Genomic DNA, 25,875 nt, shown 5'->3' with positions numbered 1-25,875 from the left:
ACGTGTACTAAGTAACCACATGGCATGATTTAGCACATTATCTGTAAATTAACTAACCAGAATGAACTATTTATGTCCAGCACACCTGTAATTTTTTTATATTTTTTAAATTGCACCCATTATATATAAAAAAAAAAATTTCCTTTTCTATAAATGCAACCATGATTTGAGATTACTTTGACACGTTTATTATTGTAAAACAGCACATCTCCCTATCCATAGGTTAAGCAACATCTGCTACACAAGTTCGTTCCTGTTCCCCCATCACTTTCGTTATAGGAGCTATAAACGGTCATTCTTCTTAGTCTTCTCTTTTTCCAAGCTCTTCAGGTTAATCTGGGGGGGGACCTACCATGAAAAGCCAAGTTCAAAGGTACACTAAAAGGAAGAATTTGAATCTGCCCAAACTAATAATAAAGCTTGGATGCATCAAATTCATGACAAGATCATTTGATAGATAATTATATATTTATGAATTTATTATTAATTCATTTAATTATTGAAATAACAATTTCTTGACTTAATGATATGTAATTTGTGCCAACTTGGAGAGGGTCAGAACAAACTCCTACACAGAGAAGCTCTTTGGCAGACAAATAAAGGAAGTGGAGACATGGCTGTCTGTCTTTTCTGGTCCAAAGGCATTTCCTGTTCACCTCCAGCATGCCTCAGTAAACAGATAAACAAACCCAGAGACAGAGAGACAGAGAGAGAGACAGAGAGAGAGAGAGAGAGGCTTCCAGTGACAAACTGTGTGATCTTATAATCCCTGAGGGACCAGGCTCGTTTACTGCAAATGCTGTTCTCGAGATTTACAGCTTGTTCATCTCACGCTCAGATAAGCAAATATTTGGTGCTGGAGTGGGATGATTTGTGCTTTTGGGATAATTGGTGTTCAGTATAGAGTTCAGATCCCGGACCTCCGACCTGACCGCAAACGAGGAGTACTGAGCGCAAACGAGGAGGCGGGGGGGTAAAGGATCTCCCTGTTGCTGCCCTTAGAAGACACAGACCCCCTGCAGAGGCAAGACGATAGCATGCACAAACATCCTTGGGACGCACGCATGAAATCATTCCATCAAATAGAGGAAATCAAGAGGAGGGGGGTGTAGAAATGCTTCTATTTTGAAGACAGAGGAAATATACAGATGGTAACAGAAATCAAGTCCCTGCTGTGATCATGAGAAAAAAAGTTTTTCTTTTCAGGTCATTTATTAAATCAATCAATCTATCAATCTCTCTCTTTTAATCTATCTCTCTCAATCTGTCCATCTATCTCTCAATCTATCTCTCAATCTATCTCTCAATCTATCACTCACTCACTCTCACTCTCTCTCTCACTCTCACTCTCACTCTCACTCAGCAAAAGTGAATGAACTGGCAGTTGTGGGGAGATACATGCTGCACTCACCATCTCCACACCCTGAGGGAATGCTGTGCCTTCCCGGTCCTTTTTTGGAAAGCGTTGGATGATTTTGCCGCATCCTTCTCCTGAACCTGGCGACACAATTAAAGAAAAACACTGAAACACGTAAGCAATAACAATAAATGTTACCTTTAACTGAGAGGACTGTTACAGCCTGCAAATATCCTGCTTGCTTGGTATTAACAAAAGCAGCTGAGGACTATGAATTAGTAAGTAATAAAATTAACTTTGTTGGACTTTTGCATTGACCAGTCTAATTATTCAGACCAATTACTCTAAAAGTAATTAAAAAAACAAAAATACTTTATATTGCCAAAGGTTTGTGGGCACCTGAACATTACAACCTTATGTGCTCCTTCACCACAAAATAAGAAGTACACAATTAAATAGTATAAAAAAAATAAAGGTTGTGTATTTCTAACAATGTCACAACAGAACAACCTGAACCACATGAAGCAATGTTCATGTTCATTATAGAAACTGACACACAGACACAATTCCAGTTGGAAATTTGCAGTATTGTTTATCTTTTGACTTTGAATAAAAAGAAATATCAAATAGGTCGTTTCGACCTGCGATTGGAAAACTGATAGATGGAATTTTCTGCTTTGCGTAAGGAATTGTAATAAATCTCTATGTGAATGCAGAGGGAGGCTGGATTATGGATTATCAGGAGATGACTCATGTGGAGGAAATAACACCGTGCCAGAATCAGTCAGTATAAATTACAAGTTTGTACAAAATTAGATGATTAAAAATTTCTCCATTTACACGAATGTGCCGTAACACAATGTGCCATCATACATCGTGTCCCAATACTACCTGAATGAAACATTCAAATAGCTATTTCGTCTGAAATCGCAACCGTAGAAAAGTTCATATGAGGCTAAACTGAATTTTCTAGTTGCCCTTGTCCACTCGGAGTCTGACTGTTTCCTTGCTCACAAGTTTACGTCTAAAGATTCAGGCTACAGACATCGACAATCACCACATTGCTCTACAAAATTATAACCCTATGAACACGCTTCGCTTTCTTAAAACTTTTTAACGTTCAAAATAACCCGAAGAAGTTAAATCCTTTGACTAAAATTAGAAGAGCAGACAGGGCCATGAGAGAGCACCCAAATAAGACCACAAAGCAAATTTGTAGCCTTTAATTCATCAAAGAAAAAGAAAAAAAAGCAGAGGTGGCTAAAAACATTCGAAAAGTACTGATCCACTACTGAGGCCCAAAGAGAAAAAACAACAAAACATGTTGTTATGGAGTGTTACAGAGACATGTAGCAATAATTGATTGAAGCAAATTTGTTTCTTTTATTTGATTCTATTATTTAAGAAATGGAAAAGGGTTGGAAATGTTGTAGAAATAGAAATGTTTACATTTAGAGACTGAATTATGCATAAAAGTAAATAAGCTATTTCAATTCTTTGTTTACATCTGAAGAGATTTGGTTGAATTTGTCGTTTACATCTATCGAACTTTTGTAGAGAAATGATTTAATTATTTTTTTTGCTACTACATAGTTTATTCTATTAACAGCATTAGAGATTTCATTGCGGGATGAATTGGAACACTGACTGCACCCCAGGCATCCTCACCCTACCTCAGTACAGTGCCTTGCGAAAGTATTCGGCCCCCTTGAACTTTGCGACCTTTTGCCACATTTCAGGCTTCAAACATAAAAATATGAAACTGTAATTATTTGTGAAGAATCAACAACAAGTGGGACACAATCATGAAGTGGAACGAAATTTATTGGATATTTCAAACTTTCAGTGCAGCAAACTCTCTCCAGAAGTTCAGTGAGGATCTCTGAATGATCCATTGTTGACCTAAATGACTAATGATGATAAATAGAATCCACCTGTGTGTAATCAAGTCTCCGTATAAATGCACCTGCACTGTGATAGTCACAGAGGTCCGTTTAAAGAGCAGAGAGCATCATGAAGAACAAGGAACACACCAGGCAGGTCCGATATACTGTTGTGGAGAAGTTTAAAGCCGGGTTTGGATACAAAAAGATTTCCCAAGCTTTAAACATCCCAAGGAGCACTGCAAGCGATAATATTGAAATGGAAGGAGTATCAGACCACTGCAAATCTACCAAGACTTGGCCGTCCCTCTAAACTTTCAGCTCATACAAGGAGAAGACTGATCAGAGATGCAGCCAATAGGCCCATGATCACTCTGGATGAACTGCAGAGATCTACAGCTGAGGTGGGAGACTCTGTCCATAGGACAACAATCAGTCGTATACTGCACAAATCTGGCCTTTATGGAAGAGTGGCAAGAAGAAAGCCATTTCTTAAAGATATCCATAAAAAGTGTCTTTTAAAGTTTGCCACAAGCCACCTGGGAGACACACCAAACATATGGAAGAAGGTGCTCTGGTCAGATTAAATCGAACTTTTTGGCAACAATGCAAAACGTTATGTTTGGCTTAAAAGCAACACAGCTCATCACCCTGAACACACCATCCCCACTGTCAAACATGGTGGGGGCAGCATCATGGTTTGGGCCTGCTTTTCTTCAGCAGGGACAGGGAAGATGGTTAAAATTGATGGGAAGATGGATGGAGCCAAATACAGGACCATTCTGGAAGAAAACCTGATGATGTCTGCATAAGACCTGAGACTGGGACGGAGATTTGTCTTCCAACACGACAATGATCCAAAACATAAAGCAAAATCTACAATGGAATGGTTCACAAATAAACATATCCAGGTGTTAGAATGGCCAAGTCAAAGTCCAGACCTGAATCCAATCGAGAATCTGTGGAAAGAACTGAAAACTGCTGTTCACAAATGCTCACCATCCAACCTCACTGAGCTCAAACTGTTTTGCAAGGAGGAATGGGCAAAAATTTCAGTCTCTCGATGTGCAAAACTGATAGAGACATACCCCAAGCGACTTACAGCTGTAATCGCAGCAAAAGGTGGCGCTACAAAGTATTAACTTAAGGGGGCTGAATAATTTTGCACGCCCAATTTTTCAGTTTTTTATTTGTTAAAAAAGTTTGAAATATCCAATAAATTTCGTTCCACTTCATGATTGTGTCCCACTTGTTGATTCTTCACAAAAAATTACAGTTTTATATCTTTATGTTTGAAGCCTGAAATGTGGCAAAAGGTCGCAAAGTTCAAGGGGGCCGAATACTTTCGCAAGGCACTGTACCTGTAGTTTACTAATACCATTGTGGGTAAAGGAGCACAAATCTCAACAACTCAACATCTCAAAAATCTTCCCAGAACAGTGGAGGATATTATAACAGTAAATGAGGTACTAAATGTGAAATTTGATGTTCAAAAAGCACATACAAATATAAAGCTCAGGTCTACACAAACCTTAGTACATTAACTAAACATAGTACATTAACTAAAATCCAGTTATTGTTGATTCTGTTTTTTTTTCTTCTGAAATTCCCTGACATCAAAAATGAATCATTTAAAACACAAGCTTGAAAAGTGAAGCAGTAAATAGCAAAAGAAACCCAATTGTATTTTGCCCAAAGTGAATCACAATCTTTGTATTCATGTCTACATCATCATAAACAATCCTGGAAAAAATGAGAAGATATAACCACAGAAAAAAAAGATGTATTTACTAGTATTGCCACTAAAATAAAGAAAATGAACACTCGAGTAAACAGTTCTCAGGCACTGCTTTATCTTCTGACCAATCAGGTCAGATTTGAAAAAATACAAACATGGAGGGTGAACTGTGAGCAAAAAATGTTTCAATGCCAAAATTCCAACTTTGGCAACAAAGATAAAAACAACAGACCTTAAATATCAAGCTAGACACAAAAATGTGAACTGTTACACAAGAATATAACCATTTATTCGTCATTTCATGCTTTTACAGCTCTCTCAGTGTTTTACAATTATATGAAGTTTTGTAGTCCTGTCAGAAACATGCTCTGCACATTATGGATGATCGACGTATGCACGCAAGTATGAACAGACGTTGTACTTTGGATTGTTGTGTAATACAGACTGAATGAACAAATTTACACTAATGTGTTTTAAGAAAAAGATAGATAAACTTTCTTTCGGCTTCACCCATTAGGGGTCGCCACAGCGGATCATCCGCATGTTTGATTTGGCACGTTTTTACGCTGGATGCTATTCCTAACGCAACCCTCCCCATTTATCCGGGCTTGGGACCGGCACTAAGAGTAGCTGGGGTTGGTTCCCTGACGGGGGATCGAACCCGGGCCGCAGCGGTGAAAGCACCGCATCCTAACCACTAGACCACCAGGGAACCAAGAAAAAGATAGATAACGATACAAATTTGTGGGTTTTTACATCATTATAAAAAAACAGTAGCTTTTTCTGTAACCGGAGTATGAAGTCACCCTAATAGGATTTAGGAAAATCAGATTTGCTTGGTGTGTGGACAATGTGATTATCGTAGACAGTCAAAGGAAAGAAATTTTGGAGTCTTAATAGAAGAATTTAGGCCATAATGGTTATATACACACACAAGTCTGATTCAGTCAGTTCTGAAGGCCTGGAGGTTTACTCTGTAGCGGTATACAATTCGGACAATCTGTCAGCAACTCCTCTGACATTTGACCTCTGAAGGACACTGAAGATGTGGAGCGATTTATTTTCAAGCCTTAGCTTTTGGCCAAAGTGCGAATGACGACAACACAACTGTTGCCTGTTTTAAACATAACCATATGTTGGAAATTCAGATGAGGCTCACTTCTGGCTTAAGGTAGAATCTACATAGTAGCATTCCAGATGTAAAATATCACAACACATGGAGGATCTTTGTAACACGGAGATAACACAGAGGCAGTATCTATAAAAATTCCAGGTTGGAATTGTCCAACAAGGGGCAGGTTTACAGGAATCCCGCTGCAATCACGATGAGAAGCTTATTCTGTATTTTCGAGAAGCTGGTGAAGCTCTACTAGGGACTTTACACAAAACTGGGGGAAGTCAGGGATCATTTTCTGCTTTATAAAATTAGCCCTGCACATGTTTGCTTGGGAATGCAAGCAAGAGGTCAGAGAAGAATATGACGTATTCACATTTTTTCTACCAAAAAAACAATAAAATTAAATACTTAATCCTTTGGCTCTCGCTGGCCTGTTTGTCACTATAAATCAGAGCCGAACATGTACTGAAATATAAATTTGATCAAATTTTACGTCATTTGAAAGTTATTGTACGACAGACAGGTGGGATGTGGAAGGCGGCTTAAGGGCATCTGATCCTAGATCTCGTCCTTATCTGTCCAGCATTTGGCCTTTAGAAATATTCTCCCACATCAGATCCATTTTTCACTCGTTTGCTCTCTGTACAAATCAAGGAGTATTTACAGTGGCTGTTTAAATGTCAACACGCTTTATTAAAAATGATATACATGCAAAGGAGAATGTTTGTGATGGCGAAGGGCATCGGCGGTTAGCAAATCTGTGATGTCAGAAAGCTCAAATTCCAGGAAGCAATACGATAATCCATGATCTGGAACAATAATCGCTGTTAGGCTAACAAAGCGTGCAGTGATGTGAACTTACACAAAAAAAAATAAAAAAAAATAAAAAGAGATCTGATACGTCTGTGCCGGGTCAGCCATGCAATCAATTAAACCAGGACAAAGAGATAAGCGATTCCAATACAAATTATAGGTGCAGATGAAAGGCTCGAGCTTGTGACCGTGAGTGCAAAACAAACATCAGGGACTTTAGCGCACACCTGACACTTGAAGCGTATCTATCGTCACCGGGTAACTCCATGATGTCAGCCCTGAGCAAATTAGATTTCCCAAGCTACCGAAAAGATCAAAAGCTCAGATTAACTCAACATATATCAAACTTATGAGCTGCACACGATCCCGTCATCAGATGGAATGGTGTAATAATTTTCTTTCGGCTTCTCCCATTAGGGGTCGCCACAGCGGATCATCCGCATGTTGGATTTGGCACATGTTTTACGCTCGATGCCCTTCCTAACACGACCCTCCCCATTTATCCGGGCTTGGGACCGGCACTAAGAGTGACTGGGGTTGGTTCCCTGACCGGGGATCGAACCCGAGCCGTAGCGGTGAGAGCGCCGCATCCTAACCACTAGACCACCAGGGAACCATATGAAATGGAATGGTTTAATAATACTTTGAAAAAATTTTGCAAAACTCTGGAACCAAATAAAAAGTTGAATTACTTTAATAGGCAAATTAAAAAAGGCATTAGCTATAAGTTATGATCTGTTACAATCCTCCACTTCTCCTTCAACAAGTTTTCTTAAGGAAAAATGGGAAAAAAAACTAGGAGTAGAAATTTCTGAGGAGATGCAGCAGACGAGTTTAAAGTATATTAACGTACATTATCGATTCTAATCACAGCCCCATTCAGTTTAAAGTCATTCCCAGACTACATCGTTCAAAAAAGGAGCTACACAGAATTTTCCAAAAGGTCTCTTTTCTTTGTGACAAATGTAATTCAGTAGATGCTGATTTGTCCCACCTTTGTATTTTTCTACTCCAAAATACAGAGTAATTGAAATGGAAATTTTGATGTGCTTTCAGAGATTTTAAGGGTGCAATTAAAGCCGGATCCGGCACTTCTTATTCTGGGATTCTCTGAACGTACGTGTTCATTATCAGGAGCACGACACAAACTGCTTGCATACAGATTACGAGAAGTTATTACTGTTATTCTGGAAAAGAAGGGAGGCTCCTACATGTAAACTATGACTTAGAGAGATGGTTTCTACTTTACATTTGGAACAAATTAGGTACTGTTTAAAGAGCAAATTTAAGCAGATTGACAAATTGTGACATTTTTTCTGTTACCTTCATGGAAACTCTTCAAGTTAATGCGTCATTTGTTAACGTGATGTTTTAATGTTTTTGTTTGGCAGACTTCACAATGTAATGTATACAGGTCTTGCAAGGGATGTTTTGGTTTTTTTCCGTCTTTTGTTGTTTTTTCCCCTTTCTTTTCTGGTTCTGATCGTGTTCTTTGTATATGTGGTGGAGACGGAATATGTGAGATTGCAATCCGTCTTTTCGGTCTTTTTTGGAAACTGGTCTTTTAATAAAACATATTTGACCAAAAAAAAAAAAAAAAAACAACGAAAATCCTTTTTTTTTTTTTTTTTTTTTAAAGCTTCCTACAATAAGAAACTGCAACCAAACATTCATTAAGGCTGTTAAGCTTTATTCTTTTAACTCTTTGAACTCTAGCTAAATGCTAACAGTGCCATTGACTCACCTCATAAATGTGAATCCTAAATTGGAATGACTTCATTCTTTCTTCTTCTTCTTCTTCTTCTTCTTTCGGCTGCTCCCATTAGGGGTCGCCACAGCGGATCATCCGTCTCCACACCACCCTGTCCTCTACATCTGCCTCTTTTACACCAACTACCTGCATGTCTTCCCTCACCACATCCATGAACCTCCTTTTTGGCCTTCCTCTTTTCCTCCTACCTGGTGGCTCCATCCTCAGCATTCTTCTACCAATATAATTTATGTCCCTCCTCTGCACATGTCCAAACCATCTCAATCTCACCTCCCTCACCTTGTCACCAAAACATCCTACATGCTGTCCCTCTAATAAACTCATTTCTAATCTTATCCATCCTCGTCACTCCCAACGAAAACCTCAACATCTTTAGCTCTGCTACCTCCAGCTCCACCTCCTGTCTTTTACTCAATGCCACTGTCTCTAAACCATACAACATCGCAGGTCTCACCACAGTCCTATAAACTTTCCCTTTCAATTTTGCAGATACCCTACTATCACAAATCACTCCTGTCACTCTTCTCCACCCACTCCACCCTGCCTGCACTCTTTTCTTCACTTCTCTAACACACTCTCCATTACTTTGCACTGTTGAACCCAGGTACCTGAATTCCTCCACCTTCTGAAGCTCTTCTCCTGCAACCGCACCACTCCACTGCCCTCCCTCTCATTCACACACATGTACTCTGTCTTACTCCTACTGAGTTTCATTCCCCTTCTCTCCAGTGCATATCTCCACCTCTCCAGGCTCTTCTCAACCTGCTCCCTACTCTCACAACAAATCACAATATCATCCATAAACATCATAGTCCAGGAGACTCCTGTCTGACCTCGTCCGTCAACCTGTCCATCACCACTGCAAACAGGAAAGGGCTCAGGGCCGATCCTTGATGCAGTCCAACCTTCACTCTAAACCAGTCTGTCGTACCTACTGCACACTTCACTGCCGTCACACTGTCCTCATACATGTCCTGCACCACCCTTACATACTTCTCCGACACACCTGACTTCCTCATACAGTACCACAACTCCTCTCTTGGCACCCTGTCGTCGCCTTCTCTAAATCCACAAATACACAATGCAATTCCTTCTGTCCTTCTCTATACTTCTCCATCAACATTCTCAAAGCAAATATGGCATCTGTGGTGCTCTTCCTCGGCATGAAACCATACTGTTGCTCACAGATGGTCACCTCTTCTCTCAGCCTGGCTTCCACTACTCTTTCCCATAACTTCATGGTGTGACTGATCAACTTAATACCCCTGTAGTTACTGCAGGTCTGCACATCTCCTTTATGCTTAAAGATCGGTACCAGCACACTCTTTCTCCATTCCTCAGGCATCTTCTCACCTTCCAAAATCCTGTTAAACAATCTGGTCAAAACCCCACTGCCATCTCTCCTAAACATCTCACGCTTCCACGGTATGTCATCTGGTCCAACCGACTTTCCACTCTTCATCCTCTTAATCGCTGCTCTCACTTCCTCCTTACTAATCTTATCTACATCCTGCTTCACCATCTCCACATCATCCAACCTTCTCTCTCTGATTTTCCTCATTCATCAGCTGCTCAAAATACTCCCTCCACCTTCTCAACACACTCTCCTCACTAGTCAACACATTTCCCTCTCCATCCTTTACTGCTCTAACTTGCAGTACATCCTTTCCAGCTCGGTCCCTCTGCCTGGCCAATCGGTACAAATCCTTTTCTCCTTCCTTAGTGTCCAACCTCTCATACAGCTCCTCATATGCCTTTTCCTTGGCTTTCGCCACATCCTCTTAACCTGCTGCCGCATCTCCTTGTACTCCTGCCTACTTTTCTCATCACTCTGTCTATCCCACTTCTGTTTTGCCAACCTCTTTCTCCTTATGCTCTCCTGCACTTCCTCATTCCACCACCACGTCTCCTTGTCTTCCTTTCTATTTCCAGATGTCACACCAAGTACTTTTCTAGCTGCCTCCCTCATCACTCCTGCAGTAGTTGCCCAATCATCCAACACCTCCTTAACACCACTGAGCCTCTCTCTGACCTCTTCCCTGAACCTCACACTACACTCTTCCTCCTTCAGTTTCCACCATCTTATTCTTCTTTCAGTCCTCACTCTCCTCCTCTTCATCCTCGCCTCCAAAACCATCCTACAGACCACCATCCTATGCTGTCTAGCTACACTGTCCCCTGCCAACACCTTACAGTCGCCAATCTCCTTCAGGTTGCATCTCCTGCATAGCACATAGTCCACCTGTGTGCACCTTCCTCCACTCTTATCGTCACCCTATGATCCTCCTTCTTTTTAAAATAAGTGTTCACCACTGCCATTTCCATCCTTTTAGCAAAATCTACCACCATCTGCCCTTCCACATTCCTCTCCTTAAAACCATACCTACCCATCACCTCCTCATCACCTCTGTTCCCTTCACCCACATGCCCATTAAAGTCCGCCCCAATCACTAACCGTTCTTTCCTAGGTACACCATCTACCACTTCATCTAATTCACTCCAGAATCTTTCCTTCTCCTCCATCTCACAGCCAACTTGTGGAGCATAGGCACTGATGACATTTATCATCATCCCTTCAACTTCCACCTTCACGATCATCACCCTATCAGAAACTCTCTTCACCTCCACTACACTCTTACTGTACTCTTCCTTCAGAATCACCCCTACACCATTTCTCTTTCCATCCACACCATGATAAAACAGTTTAAACCCACCTCCAATGTTCCTGGCCTTACTCCCTTTCCACTTGGTCTCCTGAACACACAACATATCTACCTTTCTCCTCTCCATCATATCAGCTACCTCTCTCCCTTTACCCGTCATAGTACCAACATTTAAAGTACCAACCCGAACCTCCACTCTCCTACACTGCTCCTTTCCCTGCCGTCTCTGTAGACGTCTTCCTCCTCTCCTTCTCCTCCTTCGGCCAACAGTAGCCCAATTTCCACCGGTACCCTGTCGGCTAACGATACCTGTGGCGGTCGTTGTTAACCCGGGCCTCGACCGATCCGGTATGAAATTCTCATTTGTGATCCGCATATTTGATTTGGCACGTGTTTTACGCTGGATGCCCTTCCTAACGCAACCCTCCCCATTTACCCGGGCTTGGGACCGGCACTAAGAATGCACTGGCTTGTGCCTCCCTAATGGCTGGGTTGGAATGACTTCATTCTTTATCTCTTATTAATCCTACAAACATCCAATCACTCATTTTTTGGAATTTAGAAATATCAAGTTTTTCTTTAGATTTCACAATGATATTTACTAGAAATGTGAGGAGTTACATGCTGCAACTTCGCTTCGAACACAGCGAAAAGCTCACCATCAAAGCTCGCTATGACACATATACAATAATTACTGTACCCTGATTAATTTTATATGTTCAGCAATTTTAGAAGCCAGACTTACAAATATGACCTCAAGTGTTTTTTTTTGTGTGTTTTTTATTTTCTTTATCCCAAAGTGAATGTGTGGATCAGGACTCTTAGAACTTAGAACTTGGAAATTTAACTTGGTCATAAGTTATTATATACGACATTTAATCTTATTTCTTGTTATTGCTGTATGGGAATTATGACGAACTTTTAAAAGTATTTACAATTTAACAGTTATTAATTCTCAAAAAAAAAATAATGGTTCAAATTGAATAGTAAGAGAGATAATAAAACAAATATAAAGTATAGATAAATATATAATATATTGAAATGTTAATGCTAAAAAGTACACTTCAAGTAAAGAAACTAGAGAAAATAGCTGGAAGATTTTTTCCAACAAAAAGATGGAAACATCTTTTTTTTTATAGTTTATCAAGAATAGTACTAAATCATGAGATCAGTCAGGCTCTTGACCACACAGTACCACCTTTCTGTGAACTGTCAATCAAATAAGAGCCTCTTAAGTCCTTTGTATGTGGAAGAAGGCAGATAGACTTTTCTTTGAATTGGGTCACTCATCACACAAAAACATGATCTATTGGCTTCTCTTTTTCCTCAGAAAGTGCATGTTAACCTCAGCATAGCTACAAAACTGCAATGATATTCTCAAACAAAAACTCAAGTAGCATACAATCTTATTTCCCATTCCTGAATTAAGTCTTTATGTTAAACCTGACAAAGGCATTGTCTGCAGTTCACAGTCCAGATTTAACTTGTGTTTTACGATATCCAAAAAGGTGGCAGAATTTATATTTGCTGCATCTTGCTGTGCATGCCAGGAGTTCCTCAATCTTTCCCCGATCTGCCCACACCGTTTCCTCCCTTCTCTTTATCTCAGACACGTTCTGAAAATTAATTCTCTGTACAACTTGTACATGTAAGACACATATACAGTAAGATGAGAGCAGGGCAGCTTGGCTTACATAACAATAATCTTATGACTGTAATGGTAGCGCTTTATGCTATAATGTCTGATCATGTCCTGATCCTGTAACTCAAACGGGGGGAATTTATTATTTTCACCTCGGAAGGTCGTGCCTTATTATTCTCCTTATTGACAGCATTACAGTGAGATACAAATTTGAACTAGAAAGATGTCCTTCCAGATTTTCTGCATACTTGTGTACAATTGTTCATATACTCACCTGTGCATTTTATGTAAATCTCAAAGATTCAAAAATGACCACTAAATGCCAAATTAACCCTCTTTGTCCATCTGATTTCCAACTCAAACTGTTATGTATAGTGATTTCATGCATGACCATAAAGGTTTCTTCAGTCATTATCTTGATGCAAAACCAAAAAAAATGCAAAAAACACATAATACTTGTATTGAAACAAAAATGTCCGGTCAGGATTAAGAGGTTTCGAACAGTATTAGAAAAACCATGGAAAAAAAACACTATCATAAGTGTTTAATTGTAGACAAAATGTGATGCTAAACTGCCTGCACTATAAACTACTCCACTAAAGATGTGCATCTCCGTAACGGAGGCCAAAGCGAGTCGCATCTTGATGCATAGTCAATGATACGTACATTAGAAGTTAGAAACAGCGACCAATGCGTTACGATTCAACCTTGCGAACCGTTTTCGTTTGGTTCAACACAGCGGTTCAATGGAATGGAAAAAAAATATGCTGATATGCAATTCGATATGGTGCAGACAGTTTGCTTTTATTTCTTTGGTTTAGACAGACAGCAAATCATAAATTTACTTAAGTGCTGAGGTGGTGCTGAGAGAACCCGCTTGAGAAATCAATCTGTATATAAAATATGGGTCACAAATTAATGGTCACTTTCTGAATAAAAAAATTATACTGCAGCTACTAATAATTATATATATGGAACGCGCGTGGTGTTACACGCTAGCTTCACTGTTCTTACCCCGCGTGCTTTTGTGGGTTCTTGGGTTTGATCTGCCGATCAACAGATCACCACTGCAGTTAGGACACTGACACAGACCTCAGAGATCACAGCACTTGGTTTATAGAACATTGGCATGTAAAACCCATACATTAGCCACAGCAGATTAAACACTGCATCTCATCTCTCTCCTTTTTGACCACATGAGTTAATTCTCCCTCTATGTAAAAAAAAGAAGCATTAGACTTATTGACAAAGTAATACCGTTTCATCACCAATTCATACTTACTGTAATTTCCGGACTATAAAGCGCACCCATATATAAGCCGTGTCTATAAGCTGCAGGTGTCTACACTGAAACCGATTAACTTTACACAGGTTTTAACGGAAAACAGTGTCTGTTACACCGTGCAACGGGTGACATATGTTGTGGCTCCTTTAAGAGCAGAGCGGCATTTTGGGAATATCCTGCCGCCGCATTTTTCCGCTATTACTGCATGTGTGCAAGACCGAGGAATATGTCCTTATTATTTTCTGATGCTCAGTTCTATGTTTCTTTGACTAACCCGTAACGCTGTTGCCAAGAAAAATAAAAAAGCATGAGTTTTGGAAACCTGTCTGTGCTTATATGATTTCTGTTGCAACTGGAGTTAGTGAGCTCTCCCTTAACCCAGACTCAACGCGTTACAACGGCTTGTATCTAAACAGTAGCCTACCAAGTAAATCATTGTTCACTGTCTTCCTCCTTCCGTGGAAGTTTTTTCTCCCGATGCCGTGCAGCTCAGAACACAGGTGAGGTGCGTTTTTTTCATTTCCGTTCGGAAATTTTAATGGTCTAATGTTATGTTGCTCAGTTTTATGGCTTGAAGTTTGCGAAACCGGGAAAAACCCAGAAATAAATCCAGAAATTAGCCGCTTCGTTGTTTAAGCCGCAGGGTTCAAAACATGGGAAAAAAGTAGTGGCTTATAGTCCGAAAAATACGGTAATCAAATGAAGCTTACTCCAATATATTCCAAACCTTTATAAAGCTAATCAAATCACTTATTTTGCCTTTATATTTTGATCAATTGAGATTTGTTGATGATTTTTCTAGGATAATGTTTGTTTAATAGATATGTACATGACCGTAAAGGTTTGCATGAAATGTGCCTTACCACAGTTTGTCTCTGTTCAGGAATAAAATTCTACACAATCTCCACAGCTCAGGATGTAGCTTCTGGCATCATGGAGCAGCAAAGTAGCCTGTGATTTTTACTGGATCAAATTATTAGAACAGGAATTGACCGTGCTCACTCTACATAAATCACAATAGACTTTAATAACAGTGGTGTTGGTTTTACACAGGAACGTAGACGCTCTCCACACCTGGTGCTGCATTGCTGAGAGATGTGACTGCCAGCCACATTACTTCTGGTATCTACTGATGACATGCTGTGCATATTTATTTTATCGCGCGAGTGCTGCCCAGAAAAATAAATAACAGCAAACAGTAGAACCTAGTGCATACAAATTGCCTGCAAAAAAGTGACCTATGGAAATATGTGATCAAGTCACATTTCAGACAAAATCCTTTCCATAATATAAAACCAACAATTATTAGCTCTGCCCCAAACAAACTTCAAATCAGTCATCATTTTTTTAAAAATATTAACCTCGTTAATGCATTCCATAGACATTGCAGTAAATCAGAGCCGAGTTTGCGTGGCAATGTGTTGACATATATCATTTCCGTAATCTATAACTAAATATCGAACTTCCCTGAGAGGACAAGACTAGAGAACGAACCCGAATCAAATTCTGCTAGATAAGTGCACACAAAAGTTTATAATCAATTTCTAAAACAGACATCAGCATATGAAGGAGCATATAAAGTCCCCTGTTCTTAGCAAAAAAAAATCTAGATTCTCCAAAGATTTTGTTACGGTTCCAACACTGACGCTGCAGTGAAATACAACACTTTCAGATATTTAATCCGACACAAGATATATTCTTTTTACTGTGCAAATTGTTCCAGGGACAAATTTTACACATACATTAAGGAGTCACTGAGCTTCAGACCAATACAGTGCACTTTTGACTACTCTCCTCACACAAGGATATAAAAGCGATAAGATAATTCAAATACAGTCACAATCATACCTAAAAAGCACACTGATTGCAGGACACTTTAATCACAACTACGATAATTATGGCTAATTATTTATTGATCATTGTATATGACAAGAAAGGTGTTAATATATTTAATTCAATCCACTTAAATGTCAATTCTATAGCATAAGATAAAACTCCCTGGGATGTGAGGAAGAAACCTTGTGAGGAACCAGATTTAAAAAGGAACATCTGGGTAACAAAAAATGTCCATTCATTATAGTTCCATCCAGAGGTTATCAACTGTTCACTGACAGAGACACAAGTGTAAAACTGTTCATGGCCCTAAGCCACTGTAGCAAACTGTTCATTACAGTCCAAATCTCCAGTAAGTTTAACCCTCCATAGTAACCTCATGTATGTTTAGACTGTTTATGTGGAGGCATCCTCAGCAACAAGTGTTTTTTTAAATGAGCCAATTTAAATGAACTCCATCCAGTAGTAGAGCATCAGGATGGATCAAATATATAATCTGTTCTCCTGTTATTTAAAGTTGATTTAAAATGAACTGAAGCCACATGAAGTCCAGCGTTAACCTTTGTGTTTTTAGTGCACATAAATAGTAGCACAATCACAATTCCAGTTTGTAAATATTCTGTCACGCACATGCAGCAATTAAAATGCATTCGATTACATTGAAAATCACAGACAAGTGTGTCCAGAAAAGAGTATTCATGGGTCGCATAATTATGCACTATTGTATGCCACGTATTAATAGTGCTAGTAATGTGCTCACAATGAAGAGTCCAACAAAACGATGCAACTATCAGGAAGCTGCATTTATTCAAATATAGAAGTTTGTTTAAATATAGTAAATTTGTTTACATAGTGAATAAGGGACAGGTTTAGCAAGTGCTGGCATTATATGAGTAAAAGTTGATTTTGGATCGTGCAAGCAAGTTTCACCTGTGGAGACGATTACACCTCCATCTGATGGTGACTGAGGTCACGTTGGGCATAAAAGGCAACATTGACGAACACCAGCGTCACATTACGTGCATTTCACGTCATCTGCCATCAAATGGGAGACTGAATAATCTTACAGTTAGCAAAAAAAAAAAAACTTCTAAAATCCATTCTACTACATAGTGTACAGTGGATGGGCATAGTGTAGACAGTTATTAAGAAAACATTTCTGAAAAAAAAGAGAAAAAACTGAACTGGAATAGGAATAAATTTCATACAAAATGAAAGACATTGCTGTGCTGCATTCTCCTAATTTTTTTTTTAATATTCAGACCTTCTGCAGCTCTGTCCTGTGGCTCAGTTTGTGACTTGTGGCTCATGTAAGCATCTTAATACATAATACATGCAACTCAAAACATGGAGTGTTTAATTCACTTTCTGGAGTTGATTTGAGTCGATTTAGAACTAATTTCCTTTCTTAAGGAGTATTTTTGTCACACCAATTCCATGAATGCTTATTACGTAATTACTGAGCTTAATGTCTTCATTCTCATTTAGGCTCTGTACTTCCATTCCTGGTTATAGGAATGCCAGCGGAGATAGCTGCTTGTCATCAACATCATTTAGAGCTCGTAACATGAGATGCAAACGAGCAGAAAGTCCATCTTTCTTTTCTAATGGTTCTGGCGGCAATGCTGTATGAGTTACAGGGATGCTGGGAACATTTTGTTCCCTATACACAAGACAGTCGTTTATCATGTGTGCGAGAGGGAGGAGACACACTGCTTAACTTCACAATAGAGTCAGTGCCACAAAAGACACTCTGGACTTGGCTGTTAACTCAAATCACTGGATTAATTCCAGTTTGTGCAGATTCCCGCAGTTCAGCAGGAAAGCATTCGAGCTGAGAGGAGCGAGCTCTACGCATCGCTGAGACACTTCACTTCACCGGTGTTTATAACCAAGCCGCTTTACATGAGCTAACCCGCTGTTCCAGAATCTCACATGGAATTTTCCATGGATTGAAATGATCCATGGGCCATTAGCAGGAATGAGTCTGGAATAACAGGCAGGCCGTAAATAAATTGTGACACGGTTTATGTAACGTACACTGCTGGTTCTCGATCCCTGGTCCTGGAGCATCCTTGCCTTGGATAATTTGTTATATTATTTCGTTACACCCACCTGATCCCTCTTGAGTGTGTTAAAGATGGAAAAACACTAAACTTTGCAAGGGCAGGGCAGGAGGACTCTGGAAACCTCTTGCTTGAACAAGGAGAGAAAAATAGCTGATTTTAATAACGCTCGACAGCTTTTTGGCTCATTTCTAACATGATATAACGTTTGGCAAGTGCATGTACACCAGCGAAATATCCAAAGAGTAAAATCCCAACAAATTTTTTTTTTCTTCCAGAACCGAAATGACCAGCCAAGGCATGTTCAGTGTCAAGAGTTTGCAAAGTAATGCAAGTGTACAGCCTCCACTTTAGCATCCGCATGTTCACATCATGATCCACTCAATCTCACAGACATCAAGTCACGCCTCCGAGTTGAGGTGGAATTAGAGCACACTACAACCATTATAAGTTTACACACCTCAGCTGAAATGGCAGCTTTAAAATACTTTAATAAAACCTTTTTCCACCCTTAGTGTGAAATTATATATTACGCAATTATATTTAAAGAAATTCTTAAATTATTACTATGTTACTACTGTTTATTACAGCATGTGTAAATTAAATTAAAAAAAAGATTTAAACTTTTTACGGAAAAACAATAACAATTCTAATAAATAGCTACTGGTGCGAAAGTGTGCACACCCCTAAAATAATAATAATAATAAATAATATTTTTACACCTCCCTCCAGTCTTTTGGGGTACATCTCTTACATTTCTTTTTACATTGACATTTTCCCACTCTTGCAAAAACTTTTCAGATCAGTTAAACTATAATGGCATCTTTTTGTGCACAGTCGGTGTGAATCAGGTTTCAGATTTTTAGTTAGATTCAGGTCTGCTCTCTGGCTAGGTCAATCTAAATCATTGATCTTCTTTTGGTTAATCTGTTCCTGTGTTCATTTGGACATACTGTTTTGGTCATTGTCATGCTGAAAGGTGAAATTTAGGACCAGTGCAGTAGCAGACACCTGAAGTTATTGCACTAAAATCAAAAGGTTTTAAAGCTGTTTGTTTCCTTCTACCTCAATAAAAGGTTTCGTTTAAAACCAGGTGGGCAAACGAATATAATGTCACACACCAATGTTTAAATCTTCCCCACTGTTCAGTTTCTAATCTTTTTTTAAGATGTTATGTAGAAAACAGGATGTTGTGACACCACTAGAATTAGCGCTTGTTCCATCTTGGATTTTCTGGAAAGGACACGACCTGACGTGTCAATCAATTCACAGGTCAGGAGTTCACCAAACCTGAACTTCTTCATATTGAGCTTGCGGTTCTAGTCTCCAGCATTTGCTTACAATTTTCCTCACCCATTCATTGTTTTAATAATTATTATATTTTGAGTTTGTGGCAAATCATGCTTCATTTACGCATTTCATTAAACCCCTCCGGTTGATGGGTGAGGAAAATGTAAGATCCCCAGAACTATTGGTTTATACCATTAAACTCTGGCAAATGGGTTCATACACAAATAGTTTGTCCAAGCGTTTACACAAGAGATTTGGTATTCATGAATGTCTGGACTTTTAAGTGAAATTTTGTTAACACATTTTCACAAATGAAGGCAAACTAACAAAATCTCGACTTGATGGGGAATTTTTTCACTGCAAATTAAATTACTAATTACATTTTAATTCGTTAACAGCATTTACTGGGTGCCTTTATCCACAGCGAGTTACAGAAGTGTTTTGGAGTCTCGATCGAAAAAACATCCTCCACTAGTACCAACATTTCCACTAGTACAGTGACTAAGTATGAATATTTTGTAGAAACCTTTTTCTTTATTACACTGCCATTGATTAAAGAGTATAAAAACACAAGCAAGAAAGTCAACACAAACCCATAAATGGAAAGAAATAAAATGTATCATTCAAACAGGACAAAAAAAATGGTGCCGTATAAACAGAGGACGAATCGATCGGATTGAGCAGAATCACAAGCTGTAAACAAATGCCTCAGCCGACAAAGAATATCATTTAATTTTTATTACTATTACTATTATTTATATTGTGGGAAGTGGTAGCTCAGTAGTTAAACTCTCGGTTACTGATCAGAAGCTGCCACGCTTGGGGCATTTGATCAAGGCCCTTAACCACTTAACCCTTAGTGCTCCAAAGGCGCTGCATCATTGCTGCCCCTGTGCGCTAACCTCAGCTTCCTAACATCGCTGGGATACAGGAAGAAAGAATTTCATTGTGCTTCAATGTACATGTGACAAGTAATAAGCACCTTTACCTTTTATTATTATCATCATCAAATAATGTTATTGGCATTTTGTCATGAATCTAAATAATTTCTACTTCTGTCTCTCCCCAGATTTCCTCTTTAAAGCTCTCAGCTCTCTGTGCACTTGACCTTTTATGGAATTTTGTGGGCGTCACTACATGCAAATGAGCCGTGTCTAGAATACGATTTGCACTTTACCTCTGGTCAAAATACACACAGGATTATAAAGATCTGATTACTGACTATTACAAAGCACTGACACTGAGGACTGCCATAATTTGAAGTAAAACCATAACCAATCTCATCTCAGTGCACATTGTTACTAAGAAAATGATTGTGGATCTGAAGGAGTGATTTCCAGCTACAAAGAAGAAACGATCAGCTATAACTGGAAAGCTATAAGTGAGAACAGGAACGAACTCTTAGACATTTCACAAATCCTTCATTACATGGAAATAATTTTTTTTTTTAATCGACAACACTATAATCGTTGTTAAATTACTATAACCTGTTTTTTTACTGGTACGCTGCCCCACATCACCAACCCAGTGTGTATCATATCAGTAATACAGCACGGTCTCTTCTCGTGTGTCTCTCCTTACACACTGTAAATATGTTTCACAGTAATGTAGTGTACACTTCAAATCCTGTCCAGGCAACTCAACAGCACTGGATTGTACACAGCCTGAAAACATAAGCAACAGGGAGAGCTGGAGTTCCTGTGTAAGCAATGAGCTCAGCATTATTGTGCGGTTCCAGGCTCTCATCACTCGTAATATTCCCCTCTTGTTTCCTGTAGTTTTGGAGCACCATATCCGGTTTCCACAACAAGAGGAAGCGCGTGAGTTCTGCGCGCACGCACGCACACACACACACACACACACACAGCCCTTCCCATGCAATCACAGGACCTTGTATATGACATGAAAACAGTCTTTTTCTCTCTCTCTCTCAACGTGCACAATCCCGATCAGTGTGTGTTGTGCACGATCAGTTAAAACAAAGCAGACAAACAAACAAATCACAGCAGCACGTAAATAAAAACAAACACGGCACGCGTGTTTTTAAACACTGCACAGACCAGAAGGCGCGTGTGTCCTTCATGTCATGGAATATCTGCTTTAATTATCCTTACAGGATATTTTTAGAAGCTTGCTCTTGATCATAACCACGTCATGTAGATTATAATGTTTCATCTTGTGGGTTCTTCATGTAACAAATAGCAGGAAAGAAAATGTAATCAGGAGTGTATCCTGTTCTCGGTCAATGAGTCTAAATTCAAAGTCGGACCATTTCATTTCTCCTCGGTGAACTTTTTATTCGTCAAAAACCCCTTTATGTACTTTTGCACACATAAATCTCAGAACACTGCTGTGCTGTGCTATGTAATGCTAAGCTAAACTATGCTAAGCTGTCGCTGGCCTGCACAAACCACAACATGAGCTCTTCCTCTCTCTGTCTTTCACTTTTTTTAAGGAACTCACCTGTTTTCTCGTAGTCATATCCAACGATGATGAAGTAGTCGGCCAACCTAGCCATGTTTGTATGTTTTTGCTCCCAGCCCCTCCAGACCAATTCAGCATTTTTCTTTCTTCAAAAGCACAGCCATGTTTGACACCGATGTTTCGACTGCGCAGGCGCGCCGGCTCGCGAGCCCCGCTGCATGGGCGTGGGCGTGGGCGCGCGCGAAGACCTCAGCCTGGGTTGCTGTGTGTTATCGAGCAGGCTGTAGACGGGGGCACATGGTCCTGTGCAGGTTCTTAGATTAGATTTCAGTGGGGGAAAGGACACATACAATTATTGTGAATTATAAAGATTATACTCAGAATGCTCATTCATTTATTTATTCATCGTGGAGGTGGATCTGGAATCTATCCCAGGGAATTCTGGAATTCATCAAGCATGGCATTCCAGTCCATTACAGAATCCCTTGCATTCACAGCAGTGGAAATTTAGAGCAATCTAAACACCTTCCAAAAGTTTGTGAACCACTGACCATCACACCCATATGAGGTCCCTTTGCAAACATTTCCAACGTAACTTTAAGCACACAAATGAATATGATGTCTTTCTATTCTTTAGCAGAAATCAACTGTCCTGCAAAAGAGCCCACCTTGATTAAACACCTTTTGATATGAACTTGCTTGGGGCCATTCGTGCCTACACAGTACCTAGTCAAAATAAACTCTGCATAATTTGATTTGTGTGAAGTAAAATATTCAGCAGCATACTGGTCTGGTTCATCCATTAGATTACCTGCTGCTGAGAGTGGTCAAGTGGGCTTTATTCATTAAAAAGCATTGATTTAGTACAGTAGTCTGCCTTACTTTAGTATCTGTACACTGTGATAGTAAAACAGATAAACTGGCAAAGCTACAACTTTCATGCCAATAGCACAATCAGTGCCATCGTGTTCATCTTATTGTGTGCTAACTAGCCAAGCCATGTCTAATCTATGTCCAATTAAAAAATAGTTTGGAATGGAAAATACAACTTATTGTTAATAGAGTTTATTAATGACATATAATCAGTATGACTAGTCACATTAATAATACAAAATCTGCACTGATGATTTGTACACTGTAATTATTATAATAAGGCAGACCAAGAGGATTACTTACAGTAAATATATACACACAATCATCTATACAATACATCAAAATCTAAATGCAATAAAGCAGATTCTGAAAGGAATGAAATCTCTGACAGCTTTCCTCAAAAATGCCTTTCCACCCACATAACTGCTTCTTGACATTTATTGCTTTTTGTGCCATACTGTGTAAACCTTAGAGTCTGCTGTGTGTGAAAATCTCAGGAAATAAGTGTCTTTCTGAAGTACTTAAAAAACTTTTTTCCCCATTGCTGTTGCTTGTTTGAACATTAACAAACGCTCTTGACCTGTATCTGCGTTGCATTATTGCACTGTGATTTGTTGAAAGTGCAGGTCCTCTCCCTCATGATGGCGATTTGAAAACACTAATAAATAACTTAGCGACTTACCCACATAAGGTTTTCAAATGTTTGAACAAACACAACCACTATACCAGGAATCTTTCCTTAGCTCAAGATCGCAGGAAGGACGGGCTAATTTATAACTCACACTACACTTTGAATACAGTGCGATTTATAAGAATCTAATACCATCATGCTCTGGGTTACTCATCAGAAAATCAGGGGTTCAAGCCCCAGCACCACGAAGCTACCACTGTCGGGCCCTTGAATAAGGCCCTTAACCCTCTCTGTTCCAGGGGGTGGCAAATGATGGCTGACCCTCTGCTCTCACCAGAACTTCATAACAAACTGTAAATTGTGAAGAAAATAATTTCCCTGTGCTCAAGTATATTTGATAAATAAAAGCTGTTTCTGTTTTTATTCTTTTAGCATGACAAATTAATTACTTCCCCAATAATGACTCAGCAAACAATACCCATAAGAGAACTGAGTCACAAACAACCCCCCATGGAGTTGTTGGCCTGGTGTATACTTTTAATCAGCCCATAAAAGGATAGAACACTGAAGCAATTACTTTTCATCTGGCATAAATTAAAATTTCCAAATACATACCGTAATGTAACTCTTTAGTGTCACATTCTTTTCCACACGGCCATGTTTGTCTGTCAAAGTGTAGATAAAACAATCACAGGAAATTCCAGAACTTCCAAATAAATGATGCACACACTGACAGCAGTCGATTAATAAGACTGAAGTAATGTATTTGCATTCCAATACATGTAGTTATCTGTTGATTCCTGAAATTTCAAACAAATATTTATGTAACAGATTACACCAGTTGGAGCATGAACAATGTTAAAGGTTAATTTATCATGATTTACTCATTTCAAACAGAGCTCTCAAACAATTTACATTCAGGGACACCTTTAACTTTGATTAAATAGTTACATTTCAAATTTTAGGCTATCAGGCACATTATTTTAATGTGCACAAAAAATATTTTTTTGCTACATAGATGCATGAACTTGAACTTTTTGTTCAAGACACATTTTTTGAAAATTGAACCCTGATTATTTATAACTTACATTTTTATGAGTTTTTGCTATTGAGATTAACCTATTACTCAATTGACCTGGCAAGCCAGCAACTAAATGAGCACATTATTAAATCCAAGACATGTGCAAGACTAGCTGAGATAAAGTCAAGACGAGTCCATAAGAAAGCAATACTTGAGAGAGTCAAGAAGTCTGAAAACCATCAAATCAATTTCCAGGCCAATCCTGTATGTCATCTGGCTTCATTCATGCATCTGGCTGTTTTCTGAAAGAAGGAAAAAATTCCTGTCAAACTTTCAGAAAACATTTTTGAGACCTCCATAAAAGACCATAAAACTCAAACTGATACACGTCAAAGTACAAATGGCAATAAATTTCACATTTATCAAGTTCAAATCAATACAGAATACATACAGTATCAAGGCTGGTCTTGGACAAGAGTTCAAAAGTGACTGTCCTCTGGCTTTGCTTTACAGACCTTACTATAGGAAGCGGGACTCTAAATCAACAAGTAAGGCTCGCTAAATAACTCTGGAAAATAGAAGAAAACAATTAAAAACCCCTTCAATATGTCTCAAATCAACTATTACTTTACTCTTAAAAAAAAAAGTATTATTATTATTCAAATAATTATTCAAATGGTGAATTTTGGGCTTGTTATCAACATCTGCTTTATGACCCAGTATAACGTTAAAATAACCCACATGCCTCATATACTGTACGTATGTTTTCAATATAGGGTTCATATTATACAATAAAGCAATTGAATATCCTAGAAATGGTTTCTAACTGAAATGAATTTGTAAAATGTACAAAAGCTGCACGACCAAAATGTTTTCTGTTTTTAACGTGTTTCTGACTTGCCATGCAAATTATTTTTGTAACCAGCCTAAACGGTTTTGGTGTCAAAGTTCATCTCGAAAAACAATGACGTCCACATTTTTCATCTCTTCTCTGAGGGCGTGTGTAGATTTCACGTGCTTGTTTCACCCTCCCAAATACTTCAGGCATGAGCAGTAATACCAGGAGTACAATTGATTTAGTGTTTTTTTATTTTCATTTAAAGGTGTCCGACGTGTAGGCACTAGATCTGTTTCTTTATGTAATTATTCCCCGGAGCATCTCTTTCAATATGACTCATGTCGTTGGTATGGTGAACCTGCATTTACTGAAAACAAATGGAAAAAAATAAACAAAAGTATAGGATTGCAAAGAGTCTGTTATATTCCTTACGTTTGGGGACTGCTGTAGACTGGAAATCCTGGCTTGGGGAGGGGTGGTGGAGGGAGGTGATGATAATTGTGTGTGCGCGCGCGCGTGTGTGTGTGTGTGTGTGTGTGTGTGTAAGTAAAAGAGAGAGAGAGAGAGAGAGCGAGAGAGAACGACAGAGAGGGAGAGAGAGAGAGAGACAAGCAGCCCCTCCTACAGTAC

At 39.0% G+C, this 25,875-nt stretch overlaps 1 protein-coding gene and 1 non-coding gene across 3 annotated transcripts in view; both read right to left on the bottom strand.

The window, feature by feature from the left end:
* The window catches only part of sbf2 (SET binding factor 2), a 118,117-nt gene extending 96,044 nt beyond the window's left edge, over window positions 1-22,073 (bottom strand). For both annotated transcript variants that reach the window (XM_046857382.1, XM_046857383.1), the window contains exons 1-2: window positions 21,922-22,073; window positions 1,412-1,497 (exon numbers count right to left, since the gene is read on the bottom strand). In XM_046857382.1, coding sequence (XP_046713338.1) covers window positions 1,412-1,497; window positions 21,922-21,976 — 141 coding nt within the window. In that variant the 5' untranslated portion in view covers window positions 21,977-22,073. The remainder of the gene's footprint in view (window positions 1-1,411; window positions 1,498-21,921) is intronic.
* On the bottom strand, window positions 5,619-5,690 carry trnae-uuc. Its single transcript has one exon. It is a non-coding gene; the product is annotated as a tRNA-Glu (tRNA).
* Window positions 22,074-25,875: the final 3,802 nt, after the last annotated feature.

This window comes from Silurus meridionalis, chromosome 9 (genome assembly GCF_014805685.1).
Source record: "Silurus meridionalis isolate SWU-2019-XX chromosome 9, ASM1480568v1, whole genome shotgun sequence".
NCBI lineage: Eukaryota > Metazoa > Chordata > Actinopteri > Siluriformes > Siluridae > Silurus > Silurus meridionalis.
Note: the sequence above shows the minus strand (reverse complement) of the source record. Positions and strands in the feature narration are given on the sequence as shown.